This window comes from Schistocerca gregaria, chromosome 1 (assembly GCF_023897955.1).
Source record: "Schistocerca gregaria isolate iqSchGreg1 chromosome 1, iqSchGreg1.2, whole genome shotgun sequence".
NCBI lineage: Eukaryota > Metazoa > Arthropoda > Insecta > Orthoptera > Acrididae > Schistocerca > Schistocerca gregaria.
In genome coordinates this window covers 776253682-776270688 of record NC_064920.1, presented here as the reverse complement: position 1 = coordinate 776270688, position 17007 = coordinate 776253682, and the positions used below count along the sequence as shown (strand labels likewise).

The 17007-nt window shown below is 43.1% G+C and overlaps 1 protein-coding gene across 2 annotated transcripts in view; it reads right to left on the bottom strand.

Annotated features, from left to right (window-relative positions):
- The window catches only part of LOC126268518 (glutamine synthetase 2 cytoplasmic-like), a 413531-nt gene that overhangs the window by 288362 nt on the left and 108162 nt on the right, over nt 1-17007 (bottom strand). Inside the window, exon 1 of one of the 2 annotated variants that reach the window (XM_049973915.1) lies at nt 4707-4827. The exons of the other annotated variant lie outside the window; for it this stretch is intronic. Within the exon in view, the coding sequence (XP_049829872.1) occupies nt 4707-4807 (101 nt within the window). The 5' untranslated portion in view covers nt 4808-4827. Of the gene's footprint in view, nt 1-4706; nt 4828-17007 lie in introns of those variants that run through there. 2 annotated transcript variants of the gene reach the window in all.

Sequence of the window (17007 nt, the reverse complement as noted above, 5' to 3'; positions counted from 1 at the left end):
TTTCCAGTAGCTCTACTCGTAGACTCTTCAGCCACATGACAGAGAGGCAGTGGTAGTGTAACTAACTTTCAATAGCCCAATGCCAATGAAGACACTTCTCGCCTTACACATCGCTCTCTCCAAGATATGAAGCTGCTTTACCCCACACTATTACAATACCAGTCCCTCATTAACGCTCGTTTGTGAGACTATGGGGCAGCGCCTGGTGATCTCTTCATTGTTGGCAACACCGAACGAGCGTTTATGACAACAAATGTACAACTATTGCACCTCATCACACCATATATATAAAAAAAACCAGAAGACAGTGTACCTCAGTCTCACACAATAATGGGGAAACATTTTAAAGTTATACGCCAAGGGTCAGAAATATTAAATTTGGTGTGCCTCAGGGATCGATAATTGGTCCATTCATTTTTATATGTTACGTCAATGACTTCCCAAAGTTAGTAAAAAAAATAATACCTTCATCACAATGTATGCAGATGACACTTCAGGCCTTTTTTGGGGAAATGATATTCTCAATCTCGGCATAGAGGTAAAAAAAAATTATAGATATTGAAAAGGAAAAGTTTGAAAATGCCAATCTAAAGTCAATTTACAAAAAAAAACAAAAAAAAACAAAAAAACAAAAACAAAGAAACCTTCAATGTTGGTGATTTGAAAACTTGTATTGATTCTCAAGATAGTGATATTTTAGGGAAAATCTGCAATGAGTGTAAATTCGTAGGTATATGCATAAATAGCAAACTACTATGGACACAAAAAATTGACAAATTATGTGCAAGCCTATATATTTTAAGAAGAATAGCTCCATACGTCAATACCAAACAATGAGGATGATATATTTTGGTTTAATACATCCATTTCTAGCATATAGTCTTTCATTGTGGGGAGGGGCTTCCAAAACTCATGTAGACCGAGTACTTAAACTCCAGAAAAGAGCCTTTAGAATATTAGGCAAAAAAGATGCTAGAACATCATGTAAGGGGTTGTTTATAGAATTTAAAATTCTGACTATCTATTCTACGTATATGTTTGAAACAATAGTATTAACTGTAGAAGATAAGAAATATACATTTCGTAATGCAGAAATTCATGATCACAATACTAGACAAGTACAAAACTACCATATGATACAAAGAAGGCTGAAAAAACAGCAAACAGTCCATATATTAATGGAGCAAAATACTTCGATGCACTGCCAAATGAACTGAAGGTAATAACTTGAGAGATATTCAAAAAACATCTAAAATCGTGGCTCATTGAGCATTACTTCTATAGCCTACTGTCGACACTAAAATCTAAGGTATTATTATGTCAAATAATTTGGACAACGCCCTTAAGTTCCTATTATAAAGTAAAATTAGATTGTATACTGTTGTACTGTATTACTAATTGCTATGCATGTAATTACATGTTTCACGCAAATAAATTACAAATTAGAAATTATGTGGAGCTCCCGGAAATATCATATTTTAATGTGACATCCGATATATCTGTGCCTCCAGGCGTGACTACTTTGTAGCTTGGGAGGATGACGGTTCAATCTTGCGTCCGGCCATCCTGATTTCGGTTTTCCGTGATTTCCCTAAATCGCTCCAGGCAAATGCCGGGTTGGTTGCTTTGAAAGGGCACGGTCGTCTTCCTTCCCCGTCCTTCCTTAATCCGATGAGACCGATGACCTCCCTGTCTGGTCTCCTCTCCCAAACAACCCAATCCAACCCCTCTTCTAGTCAACAGTTGCCTAATGCTCTCTCTGAAACTCACACTTTCTAGCTGGAGAAGACTGCAAAAGATACTGAAATTGTCGACAAGACAATCTTTCCATATGTGTCTCATTCTGCGACGAGGATTATGCGCAGAATTGCAAGTGAATGAAAATTAATTTATGTGAATCATTGCTTGGTGAGTTCATTGAAGACAGAGTGGAAAAGTAACAATAAAACAGATGGCTTCTCCTGCCATGTAGTCTTGTCCTGACAGCTCGTATGCCGATAGAGAAGGAGACTTGACCCCAAATTTTGTTTGTTTGTGAAAAAGGCAGGCGTGAGTTGCTCTGTGCAGCTCCTCGCGCAAGGATTGTTTGGACTTCAAGTACGTCAGCGTTGGTGATTTACGGTGGGGGTAAGGAGAGGACTGCACCTCAGTCTTGAGCCTCACTTCCGATGAAGAACTCGGTTGCTCTGGAACTGAGTAGAAATCTAAGGAAGATTTCTTCAGCCTTGACTGTGCACGAGTGTATGAGTGAAACACACGAGAGGGAAACTGACTTAAGTTATATTCTGGGCGTCATCCTCCCATGAACTGAAGCCTTGTTTCAGTTTGCTGTGCATGAACTATTGATTGACTTGTAAGTTCTGTAGTCGACAAATGTAGTTTCCATTTTGTTACCCACGTTGTGAGGCGAACGATGGCGAAAGACTGAGAAAGTGGAAAATAATTCATCACTGGGAATAAAAGAAATGTCAACTACTTATTACTTTTTCCGTTTCATGAATCAATACTGACCGTAAAGTGCAACGTTAAGAAAGTGTTTTCTAAAGGTATTTGCATGAAATGTACAGAAGTGAAACGTATACGATCAACACTTCAGACAAGAAGAGAATAGAAGTATTTGAAATGGCGTGCTATGGAGGAACACTGAAAAGTATGTAGGTAATACAACTAAAAAAGAGGTACTAGACAGAAAATAAATTGATGGCACAACTTGACTAAAAGAAGGGGTCTGTTGATAGGACATATCCTGAGCCATCAAAGGATGGTCAGTTTGGTAATGGAAACAAACTTGTGCATGTTTGTGGGGGAAGGGATAGGCCAGAATTGTAGAGCAGGACCACGGCTTGATTACAGTAAGCTTACTCAGGTGGATGTAGGTCTCAGTCATTATGTAGAGATGAAAAGACTTGCAGAGGATACTCTAGCGAGAAGAGCTGCATCAGACCAGTCTTCAGACAGATGACTCCAACAATAACATATTCATTAACGGTGCGTTTGGAGAAAATCATGTCTCATGTTCAGGATAAAGATTGCTTTACAGTTGCCTCTATAGACGACAAACATACAAACAGATAGGCACACTCATACATCTACATATACAGTCATACGCAGCAATCGTTGTCCACCATCAGACCAAAACAGACTTTTCAAAACTTGGACAGATAAGATAAGAAAAATGATTGAAGAATTTATTGACTTCCAGTGATCAAGGAGCTGAAAACCTATCATGAGAAAATAACCTCAGTGTCTGCTATAACGAGTGAAACGTATGAAGAATCTGACCAATGAGAAAAGTGTTTTGCCATAGCCATTGCTATAATGCGTATTAAATAAAGAAATTTTATTTATTACGCCTACACGGCATAGTCGGAAGAATATATGATTAAATCTGTAGGTTGGGGTTGGGTTGTTTGGAGAAGGAGACCAGAAAGCGAGGTCATCGGCCTCATCGGATTAGGGACGGATGGAGAAGGAAGTCGGCCGTGCCTTTTCAAAGGAACCATCCCGGCATTTGCCAGGAGTGATTTAGGGAAATCACGGAAAACCTAAATCAGGATGGCCGGAAGCGGGATTGAACCGTCGTCCTCCCGAATGCGAGAAATCTGTAGGTGATTTGATGATATTCACGGTACGAAATTTAGAATTCAGACCTCTGACGTCAACAGTGACCACACCAGAACGGGTATAGAGTCGAACTGAGCTTGTGTGAGAGGTATGGGTACATTTCATACTGCTTCAGTTCTGTGACAGAGTTCAGCGGCCATATAGTGGCTGGCGAATTGTGTTGTGCCAGCATTCCAGCAACACATGAATCAGAGGTGTGAAGTACTTGCTGGTCAGGGTAACAGTCGAACGCCCTGTGTATTGAGATGGGTCAGAACGCCACGGGCGAGATGTGGTCTTACATTACCTTATCCAACGTTAACGTCAATTGTATCTCGAACAGCCAGCAGCCTAGACAAGTCAGAAATGTACCGGCTGCTGTCTAAATTACGGGCAACGCAGTTGCAACCCATGCCATCACGCCAGGTGCTTGACCCATATGATTATGACGAATTCAGTCTGGCATAGTTCCTTCACGTCGGAGCCTCCTTACACTGATATCTTCATCGACTGTGGAGCTTTGTTCCTGGATGCACCATTGTTGGCGCCCTTCTCTTTGCTGCCGCAATAAGTAAAGCTGCAACAGAGATCTCTGTGCCGACAGTCCTTGGTTTTAGAGATGTGTCACTGTCCGTGTGGATAGGTGTCTTGGTGCAAAGATACCCATTTCCTGGATTAAGGTACGTGATGTGATTGTATGACCCTGTACGGTGGAGTAAAGCCTATGTCTTTCCTCTCAGGCGCTAGTCGCGTGAGGCCGTTGAGATCCTGCATGGCGTTTACAACACTCCAGAACCCATCATTCCGTATTCGTGTGGCAGTAGTGGGATCCTGTCCAATGGGAGCAGCAAAATCGAGAAACGACAAACTGCAGTCCCAACAGGTTGCGATCTTGTTGTCGGATTTCGACACGTGCCAGTAGACTTTTTTTTCCTTCTTACGCCAGGCATAATAATCTTCCCACAAATCAGCAACATTCAAATGCGATTTCTGAATGAGAAATCCGCTGCTGCAGCGCGAGTGCGCTGCAATGGTAACAATTTTTGTTCCAAAGATGTAGGACACTTCAGACCAGATTGACAACATGGTGGCGCGGTACTCACGTGTAGCGCGGGTGCTTCAGGCAGTAGGTGGCAGACGGGCAGTCGTCCAGCCCGAGGCCGGCGTCGCCGTTGGTCATGGGTTGCGCGTGTGCGGCGGACATGGTGGGCGCGAGCTAATGTGCCGGGCTGGCGGGCGCGCGCCGCTTTATACGCCGGCGGTGTCGCCGCGCCGCTCGCTAATCACCCACACTTAGCCTCTGCCCATTAACTCACCTGCCCTCCCCACCAACTCCCTCTCCCCAGGATCCCCAGCGACTCATTGCTGGCCATCGCAAATTCATTTGCTAAAGAAATAATGACTAGGGCAGCAATCTGCTTACTTCAATAAACAGGCCCTTGAGTCCACGTTTCGGAAATTTCCACTTGGACATCGGTAAAAACAGGCTACTGCTCTCTTTCTGAACATGAGAAATGGAAACCTCGCTGGAGACCGTGAAAAATCACGTATTTTCCTCCTCGCAACCTTCTGAGAACCCTTCACCTGCTTTACCACATTGGTGCAGTGCCATTACCTCTTTTATACGACTTAAACCTAGGTAGCACGTAGCGTTAATTGTAAGTTGTTCCTTGATACCAGTTTAAACACTCCCTCTTCAAAATTATGATATTGCCGCCTTTTGGTCCAGTCAGTTCACGGCAAGAGGTTGGAGATTTTTGCCACCCGTAAGATACGAGGATAGCCATAAAGTTTCAGTTATCACCTCGAAAAAACTCAGCTTATCACCATGAAACTTGGTACTGATGTTATCCTTGCTCCACGTATTTACTCTCTAATACGACAATTTTTTACCAACGATAAATGATTTGGCGAAGACTTTGTTGTAGAAATCGGTAATCTGGCTGTTCAAGAAACATGTCACCTCGATAATTACCACGCCGTCGTTCTGGAAATGCCGTCCACGCAATGGTTTCTTCGTCCAAGCAACGAGGAAGAACTCTTCGTGCCATGTAAGGAGATTAAGGGCGTGTGAGGCAAAATTTGATAGCGCAAACGAACAGAGTGGGACAGTGCGCTGCGCAGAATGAGTTGAGGCGCTATCGTGGAGTAAAAACTCGCCGTTGGGCAGCTCCCCCGATTCTTCGTGGTAGAAATTTCGGTACTGTGATGGAGTGTCCCTTACGAGCATAATCTACCTGCACCATATCAAAGCACTCTCAAAAGAACTTGCCGCATCAAGTTGCCCGAGGACGTCTGGAGTTTGGTCTTTTCCAGTGTAGGTTACCACTGCTTGATTTCATCCTCTGTCTCCAGGTCACAGTGATACACCCAGCACTTGTCCATGGTAATTAGATGAGTAAAGAAGTCTCTTGATTGGCCAGACACATCTGCAACGTTTCCCGCCCCCCTCCCCCCACCCCGATTCGGGGTGGTTTTGAATGTGTGTGACCAATCGCAGAAACCGGTGGACGTTGTTATGTTCAGAATGTCTTGCAAGATATGGAAAAGTGATCCATGACAGATTTTCACTTTTCGTACAATCACATCGACTGTGATACGCCGACGTTTGAGCACCAGAACCTGCACCTGTCTTCCGATTCACGGTTCTTCGCCGAAGGACGCTGTGCCTGTTCCTTCTTCGTCATTCAGACTAGTTTGACGATATACTGGAACCGTTTGTGCCATCCTATCTTTGTATCGTCTGATGCTTCATTGTTGCCGTACACATCTACCAACTCAAAATGAGTTGTTGCAGCAATGTTCTTCTTCTTCAAAGGTAGAAAACGAATTGCAAACGATACTGCAGTTGGTGGGAGAGACGATATTTTAGTCGAGCTGGAGATTATGTTGATTGTTTGTTTCGAAAATAATCGCGCATTTAAATGGAAATTAGTGTCAGTGGACTGCGCCACTATTTTTTAACTACCATAGCGGCATGCTGCAGTATTGTGGCACTGTGATTTCATTGTGAACAAAGATAGCAAACTTGTACCCACCAACAAACAAATTTTTAATTATGCATCTCTATTTTTCCGACTTTATAATTAAAACTCTTTGACTACTCCTCATATTCGTTAGAAGGATGTTCCATCACGTGAAGAAAGAGGAGATAGTATGAAGTGACAGGTCTGGATGTTATGGATTATTAAATATCTACTTGTGAGATTAATTATATTAGAAACACTGTGGCAGTCATGAAATTAACCCTGCATAGCTTTACCTGTCCCTTTAGATCCTGATCATACACTTCGTTTCTTTCCTCAGTTCGCTGGCGATATTTACTGACCATCTAGCTCTCTCAAGTCATGAATATTTGAATATTTTCTGTTTTAAACTAAAGACTCACCTGACAGAAATCGGACTGCATCGGACTGCAACACCTGTAGTTGAACCCATACTTCAAAGAAGCGATTAAGGATAAGAAACAATGTTTAACGCAGCACATAAACATAAAATACTCTGGTTGTCAGACGAGATAGTTCTTGTATTCAAAAGTAAGGAAGACATCTACGCTAATGAATTCAACGGACCACAAATGTGCCAGTTTATATGGTCTGCCAGTCTAATGCCGTAATGGCGAAATCTACTGTTCCCAGTACACTGATGAACTAGAAAGGTGTATTTGTAGTTTCTATCTCTACCATCGTTAAATAGAGATGAAAAAGAAACAACACAAGAATGACTGGTATAACCACCGTTAATACGTTACTGCTACTGTTAAAAGTTTGAGTAGGAGCATGTAAAACTGTATCTTTCTTGTAATTGGAGTCTAATGGAGAAAATACGAAATAGTGATCTTAGTTTAAAATGTCAGTGAAATACAGCTTGACAAAAACAGTGAAGCCCGCAGAGATGGAGGAGGAAACGAAGGGGTACAGAGAGAAGCGATGTTGTTTCAGTAGTAACAACATAGAGTCAAATTTACAAAGAACTTGGCAGTATGAGCCCCCATATTACGTTGAAACACAAAAGAAACTGGCGTAGACATGCGTATTCACATACAGGAGGTACGTAAACAGGCAGAGAACGGCGCTGCGTTCGGCAACACCTATATAAGACAAGCGTCTGGCGCAGTTGTTATATGGGTTACTGCTGCTACAATAGCAGGTTATCAAGATTAAAGTGAGCTTGAACAAGGTGTTACAGTCGGCACACGAGCGATGGGACACAGCATTTCCGAGGTAGCGATCAAGTGGGGATTTTTCCAGTACGACCATTTCGCGGGTATACCGTGAACACCAGGACTCCGGTAAAACATCAAATCTCCGACATCGCTGCGGCCGGAAAAAGATCCTGCAAGAACGGGACCAACGACGACTGAAGAGAATTGTTCAACGTGACAGAAGTGTAACCCTTCTGCAAATTGCTGCAGATTTCAATTCTTGGCCGTCAACAAGTGTCAGTGTGAGAACCATTCAACGAAACATCATCGATATGGGCTTTCGGAGCCGAAGGCCCACTCGTGAACCCTTGATGACTGCACGACACAAAGCTTTAACCCTCGCCTGGGCCCGTCAACACCGACAATGGACTGTTGATGACTACAAAAGTGTTACCGGATTGGACGAGTCTCTTTTCAAATTGTATCGAGTTGATGGACGTGTACGGGGATGGAGACAACCCTATGAATCCATGGTATTCAAATTGATGGAGGCTCTGTAATGGTGTGGGGCGTGTGAAGTTGGAATCACATGGGACCCCTGATACGTCTAGATACGACTCTGACAGACGACACGTACTAAGCATCCTGTCTGACCACCTGCATCCATTCATGTCCACTGTGCATTCCGACGGACTTGGGCAATTCCAGCAGGACAATACGACACCCCACACGTCCAGAATTGCTACAGAGTGGCTCCAGGAACACTATTCTGTGTTTAAACACTTCCGCTGACCATCATACTCCACAGACATGAACATCATTGAGCAAATCTGGGATGCCTTGTAACGTGCTGTTCAGAAGAGGTCTCCACCCCCTCGTACTCCAACGGATTTATTGACAGCTCTGCAAGATTCATGGTGTCATTTCCCTCCAGCACTACTTCAGACACTAATCGAGTCCGTGTATCGTCGTGCTGCGGCACTTCTGCGTGTTGGCGGCGGCCCTACGCGACATTAGGCAGGTGTACCAGTTTGTTTGGATCTTCAGTGTAGTGTGAAGTTGCACTCATTCAGGAATGGAGGCACCCATTGATTAGTTTGGGAAGACTGTCATAAAACCGTTGTATTCTCTCCTGAGGCAACCTGTCCTACAGCTATTGTAATTGGTGCTTGATATCTGGATACTGGCACTGGAAGGGAGTTGATGCCCGAGCTGGTTCCGCGAAGTTCTATTGCAAACTTAGATGGGAATCATGATGGCCACGTGAGTACCTTATCATCACGCAGTCAGTTCATAGAGTTCCGTATCACGTTTGGACGAGCATTGTCCTGTTGGAAAAGTGACACCACGGTCTGTGACACGAGGGACGTAGGATGTCTATGATGTACGACTGTGCTGTCAGAGTTCCCTCAGTCACTACTAGCCAGGGATAAAAACTCTGTGCCTCTCCAAAACTACCAGCCAGGGATAAAAACGTTGCCCCTCTCCAAAACACTGGAAGACTGGGACCTCTCTAGAGGTGGTCGCCAACATGCACACCGACGATGGTCATCAGGAGTAGTGTAAAACCGATATTCATCTGTGTGCACAATGCGACACTAGTCATCAGCAGTGCGTTTCTCGGTTATGGCACCACTCCACACGCAGTCTAGGTTCAAAAATGGTTCAAATGGCTCTGAGCACTATGGGACTCAACTGCTGTGGTCATTAGTCCCCTAGAACTTAGAACTACTTAAACCTAACTAACCTAAGGACATCACACACACCCATGCCCGAGGCAGGATTCGAACCTGAGGCCGTAGCAGTCCCACGGTTCCGGACTGCGCGCCTAGAACCGCGAGACCACCGCGGCCGGCACGCAGTCTTGGCATAGAACGGAACGGTAACTCCCTAGTCCGGCTGCTGTTAGTCTCGGACCAGTGGTGCAGGATGACACACGGTGTTGGAGACAGCCCATCACTGGTTCTCGGATGGCAGGTGCAGATGTGAAGAAGTTATGACATGCTTGATGCATGATATGGCGATCCTCCCTTGTGATGCACAGATATAGTCGACTGGAACCTTGACGACGTGCATGCCAGTCCTCACATTCTCATGCCAGTGTCACATCTGAATGCTCCAAAAATTGCACGATTCGATCAACTGGCCAAATGGAAACCCACAATGAGTATCTTTTCGAACTATGTTAGGTGTCGATAATGTCGTCTCACAGGAGTATGCTGCATCTCCGTGTCGTTCACGGTGATTACTCAAAATCGAATGCTGTTGACGCCCCTATATACTCTACCAGTCCTGGTAACAACACTAAACACGCATAACGGTGGTGCAGTTCTACCGGTCAATAAGAATTGCAACATTAATCATTTACGTACCCACTGATGGTGCCTACGTGTATGAAGTTACATTAACATGTGACTGTTTTCTCGGTACTTCACTTTTTTGTCAGGCCAAATAATCAGAGTGCAACAAATATTGCTAAAACTGTTGATATTGTTTCTCTTACTCATTATCATGAACGAGAAATTCGCCGAATATGAATGTCCACTTCTTTTTAAGAACATCACCCCAAATTCACTAGTCATTTCGATCTTTCCGTATGTCTTCAAATCCAGCAAAGAACTTCCTTGATTCGTCTGGCATTCACAATGTATCCCAGTTCGTTACCACTGCCTGTGTGAAATTCCAAACTGCAATGCTTTCTTGTGGGGCATAGCGGCGTTACGATCCCTGATGTGTCAAAAACAGCTGTGTAGAAAGTCAAAGCGCTACTGCAGGCCTCCTGGCCATGAGTACAGCAATACATGTCTGATACGTGTCGGAAAATTGCAGTGGAACAGTTAGGCAACATCGAGTTTTTTGGGTCCTCCAGCGTTTGTGAGCAAGAATTCGTCGAATTCGACCCAAACAACGAGGTTCCTGGTTGCTCTTCTATCACCGAAAGCCAGCCCACAAAGCGAAGGCTGTGCACGAGTTTTTGACTAGCAAATTGATCACAGGCCCCAGCCAACTTTTGGTTCTCCCCCACATTTCAGTTGGCACTGAAAGAACACCGTTATTAGGCTTTTAATGCTTTCAAAACGATTTCAGCTGTACTTCGATTCAGGGGGAACCTGTCTTGAATGAACAGAGTGCTTTTGTCAGCATAGCTCACCACTTTCATTTTTCGTAGATTATTGAGAAAGCTGATCACCTGGTTTCAGAGGAATCTACACTACCAAGACTTCGTAATGGTGGTGAGAAGTTTAAAACTGAAAGACGGCACAGGCATAGAGATTCTACACCACCAGACCCATTGTCAGACGTCCAAGAAGATGTTTACAGAAGCTTAAACTGCAAAGAGGAATACATGTTACCAGGAGATACCTGGAGCACCAGTTTTGCTGTTGATGTGTCATCTGCCTCTAATGAAAATAAACTTTTACGGCAAATGAAAGAACATAATACAACAATTAAATTTTTCTTGAGACACACGACTCTCAAATTTATCTACGATAATGATGGAAGCTGAAGATTTAATAAGACAAAAGATTCTTTATGGATTTGATATTTTTATTTTCAGGGCTGCTGCAGTAGAGTCGCTCCTCCATTATTGGATACTGTTTCTGGAAACACGTAAATGAACTTTGAAGCAAACGGTTGTAGAATATTATCTTTAGCTCCACGAGCACGAAGAGTTGACTGTAAGAAGTGTATTATATCCTTGCATGGTTAAATCTCTGGTGAAGTGCTGTCTGCCTTCAAGCATATTGAGGTAGCAATATTGTCCAAGATGTGCTATGTCTACTTGTTATTCACTACTGGCCGCGCGGAGTAGCCGCGCGGTTTGAGGCGCCGTGTCACGGATTGTGCGGTCCCTCCCGCCGGAGGTTCCACTCCTCCCTCGAGCATGGATTTGTATGTTGTCCTTAGTATAAGTTATCTTAAGTAGTGTGTAAGTCTAGAGACCGATGACCTCAGCAGTTTAGTACCTTAGGAATTCATACACGTTTGAATATCTTCTTTACTCAGTGCTGCTCTGGGATCCAGCGTCTTCACCTCCTGCAGACCACGAACTGCTGCAGTTTAGCAAATAATACAATTTCAAAAAAAAATGTGCCTCACACTGCCCACGCAGCTACGGCACGAATTATTTCAACTGGCTTTAAAACTTCACACATATACGTTACATACGCTCCAGCGTCAGCCAAGCAATGTGTCATCCTGCCCGAAGAGGTTAAGAAATTTTAGCTCTGAAGTCTCCAAACGTTGAGAAAAAATTAATGTAGAAATCTGCTACTCTCTGAAGATTCCGATCCATTCTGTGATAGGTAAAATGCGAACTTTTTGATTTTGCACTCATTATCCTGCACACTTCTTTGTTTGGCTTTCTTGCCCTATTACAAGATGTCTCTTTTCCTAATATTCGAGCCCAACAGACATATTCTCGGAATCAGCAGGAGAGCATCGTTCGGAGTAGCAGTAGGGAAAGCGCGTCTTTACTTCAAAAGCTAGCTTCATCGTAGTGTAGCGCTGAATCTCGCTTTACCATCGATTATCCAAGGGCCCACAAACTCTCACAAACTCACGTCACACTCTGTAGTAGAGATTAGCGCCGATGGTGTACCCTGTTTTAAAGGAAAGTTGTCTACTTCCACTACGTGATCAAAAGTATCCGGACACCCCCAAAAACATACGTTTTTCGTATTAGGTGCATTGTGCTGCCACCTAAAGCCAGATACTCCATATCAGCGACCTCAGTAGTCATTAGACATCGTGAGAGAGCAGAATGGGGCGCTCCGCAGAACTCAAGGACTTCGAACGTGGTCAGCTGATTACGTGTCACTGGTCTCATATGTCTCTAAGCGAGATTTACGCACTCCTAAACATTGGTAGGGCCACTGTCTCCGATGTGCTAGTGAAGTGGAAACGTGAAGGGAAACGTACAGCACAAAAGCGTACAGGTCGACCTCGTCTGTTGACTGACAGAGACCGCCGACAGTTGAAGGGGGTCGTAATGTGTAACAGGCAGACATCTCTCCAGACCACCACACAGGAATTCCAAACTACATCAGTATCCACAGCAAGTACTATGACAGTTAGGCGGGAGGTGTGAAAACTTGTAATTCATGGTCGAGGGGCTGCTCATAAGCCACACATTACGTCGGTAAATGCCAAACGACGCCTCGCCTGGTGTAAGGAGCGTAAACATTGGACGATTGAACAGTGAAAAACGTTGTGTGGAGTTACGAATCACGGTACACAATGTGGCAATCCGATGGCAGGGTGTGGGTATGGCGAATGCTCGGTGAACGTCATCTGCCAGCTTGTGTGGTGCCAACAGTAAAATTCAGAGGCGTTGGTGTTTGGTCGTGTTTTTGATGGAGGGGGCTTGCACCCCTTGTTTTTTTGCGTGGAACTCTCACAACACAGGCCTACATTGATGCTTTAAGCACCATCTCGTTTCCCACTGTTGAAGAGGAATTCGGGGATGGCTATTGCATATTTTAACACGATGGAGCACTTGTTCATAATGCACGGTCTGTGGCTGAGTGGTTACACGACAACAAAATCCCTGGACTGGCCTGTACAGAGTCGTGACCTGAATCCTATAGAACACCTTTGGGACGTTTTAGAACGCCGACTTTGTACCAGGCCTCACCGACCGACATCTATACCTCTCCTCAGTGCAGCACTCCGTGAAGAATAGGCTGCCGTTCCCCAAGAAACCTTCCAGCATCTGATTGAACGTATGCCTGCGAGAGTGGAAGCTGTCATCAAGGTTAAGATGGGCCAACACCATACTGAATTCCAGCACTACCGATGGAGGGCGCCACGAACTTGTAAGTAATTATCAGCCAGGTGTCCGGATACTTTTGATCATATAGTGCATGACGCTGACAGTTTTATGTCTCATTATCTTTGTTATTCTCCCTGCCTCCTGTATTTGACACTCAAAAGCAGTTGCTGTTGTCTACTAACGCACCAAGGTGTTTTGTCAATATGATTCTTCTGCTCATTGTGTCGTTTAGTTTTAATTTAGGATTTCTAAATAGTTTTCATTTTAGTGATAGGTACATAGTATTTTTTTTAATAACTCAAGTTCACCTTTAAGTATTTAATTCATTCCTTCAGTTCACGGAGAACTGTATTACACTAATCTTCTTACTTGAATTGCCAAGCACAACGACAAGAACATAATTCATGAAAGAATTCACGACGTCTAGATGGGTAGGGCCAGAATTCATACTCAGTAATTGACAACAATTCTCCCACAAAACTTGTAAAATAGCGACTGACGTGCTGTAGATTGCCGGCACTGCAAACAGTATCCTTATAAGACGTCCTCTCCTTTAGCAGTAGCAAGGGGCTGCGCCATGGAAATATGATTTCGTTGCGTGCGCTCTCTTCATCGTTCACAGCCTAAGCAGTCATATCAGCGATATTTAATCCGAGATGCTTTAAAAGACAAGAGTGTCGAGCAGCTTTAGACGGCACACAAATAGCTACAGAGAGAAATTTATGTTAACTGATAGTCATAATTTGATCTAAGCTTGTGCTTCTAAAAGAACCCCAATGACTGGCGGTTTCAGGGAATATCAACAGATTTCATCTATCTGACAAGGTACTGACTTTAAATTATATATATAAAAAACTTATGCTCGTTTTTGAACGTTAAAGAAGTGTATTCCGACTACTCACGGACCTTCATGGTGTAAAATATAGCATAAATACTAACGAGGGGAACACGGCAACAGCACAACCAGGAGCACCTCCGAAGATGTCCATCGTAGCTTTGTACGATTTCCATGGACCACCCGGAAAAATGCTTAGCAGCTGAAACATCCGGTCGTGAAAGCCTTCACTGTATGAGCACGCGAAGTGCCATAGCTCTATTACTCAGAAAATTCTCTCAGTTGAAGAGGGGTCAAAATTAGTGAACACATGTCTCGGCTTATTCATAGATACTGGACCGTTTCTGAGGAAACGACGGTCGAAGTTTCCGAGGTACCTTATGTGTCTCTTAATGAGTAAACAGATCAACGGTTGCACAGTGGCTAGCGTCGTGGCTTCACAGTTCCGCGATCCTGTTCGAAGCCCAAGTATTATTATTATTATTATTATTTTTCTATCTATGTCCGTAGACGAGGAAGAATACTACACGAGTGTTTTCTAATGTTTATTGAAATACCGTTGTTCTTATTCGTCTACTTATTGTATGTCTGGTCAATGAATTAAAAAATAAATGAATGAGATAATTATTTGAAATTGATTTCGGTGAAAATCCTGTAGGTTGTCTTGTTTCATAATCAATTGGATGCGCCAGTTTTCGTAAAAGCAATTCATCATGCCTGGTTTGGAGCGAAATTTTTGCCAATGCGTGAAATCATTAACAATGTTAACGATATTCTTATACCGAGTGAGATTCATACGAATAAATGTGACTGGGGCAAGGCTGCATTCGTGCGACGTTCGTAGTTTCGGAATTTTTATCTTTCGGATGTTTATGCGATCGGTATCATCCGAGGGAATGCACTAAATCTTCCTGAAGAATTAACATAAGGATAAAATGTAACACTTGATATCACAATGGAAAGTAAGAACAAGAGAATTTAAAAAGTTCTCTGAAGGAAATTATGTTTCATAGAGGGAACGCCGGATTCAACACCAGTACCTACCCTCATTTTTAAATCTCAGTTATAACTGTGGTCCTGTAATTGCACAGGCATCAAAATATAGGTCTATACCCTTGTGGCTCTATCTTCGATCGTTATAGGTTGTTTATTACTGTTAATTAATAGGACTTTCATCATTTCCAGTGCCAAACACATGTGGCATGTAATAAATTTAAAACCCAGTTGTGATTTTAGAATTAATATAAGGGGTTTGTATCCCATAACTTAACAAGCAACATTCGTGTAGTGACCTTCTATGGCAGTGGATAGATAAATAGATATAAGTACAGCAATAAATAAATAGAAAAAATAATCGGATTTCGAATACGGGACACAAGAGCGGCAGCCACGGCGCTAGTCATTGTACCATCATTTCGGCTGAAATCAGCGCCCCCTAAAAGATATCTTTGGTACGTCGAAAACATACGTTTCTCAGTAACAATCGTTTATCTACTGATAATCCGAGAATGTGGTTGCTTAATCTCTACGAAGCGAAGCTTCTAGGAAATCGGGTTTTGGAACTAGCCGTATTCTTCTTGTAAGATGACGAAGTGTCCGCGAAGAGAACAATGGCTACTTCTGAAAATGGACAAATCAGCACATAAATTCCCAACTCAGTATTTTAGTCAAAAACCACACGGTTGTGCTAGATACTTGACATTAATGTTTGTCTAGGTTCTGAATCACAACAAAAACATTAAACAGAATTTTGTTCTGCACGATTTGGTTTTGTTGGCAGGGGTAGAAACAGCAGAGCCTGTCAATCAACGATACTCATGCGACTGGAAAATTCACTAAGGTGGAGTAGCGCTTCAACAAAAGAGGAATTACTCCATGGTAAGTGACAGACAGACAGTGCTTAGTCTCGCTTTCATAGAACTACGAATTTAATGTGGCACGGTAATCACTAGATGCCAAGATGAGCCTTTCACAAATTTAGCGAATAGCATTTAAATAAGTGTAAAAATTAAAATCGCTCTAATAGTTCAAAGCTTGACACTGAACAAGTTGTTAAAGAACGGAACTCTTCATTCAGCCTTTTCATTCTGAATAAGAATTTCTCTAGAGATTCAGTTTTTCAGACTGCAGAAAGAATATAGAAATCATCGAGTGTAGTGAGAGCAGCCATGGTGAACCTGTAATGTGCTCTAACGAAACCATTTTTTTGAAGTCAAGTAAGTAATCATTTTCGACGTTAACTATCGGTTTCGTTCTGTTCCTTTTCTTTCAGTATGTACACTCGCACTTACAAGCGCCTTTTTACAGTGATTCAGAAACAAACTGCTTCACATGACCTGTGGTGTAGTATCCGTTAAAGGAAGTAATGTTTCATAGAGGGAACGCCGGATTCAACACCGGTACGTACCTTCATTTTTAAATATCAGTTATAATTGTGGTCCCGTAATTGCACGGACGTCAAGATACAAGTTGTACCCTTGTGGCTCTATCTTAGATCGCTCTACCAATAGGACTTTGAGCATTGCCAGTGATCTAAGTATGTGAAAAATGTCACGTTGAATAGCAACTGGAATTTAATGTTAACTACAACACCCTTCCATAACTAACTATGTAAGTTGGATGAACGTTCACAGGAACCTAATTGTACAC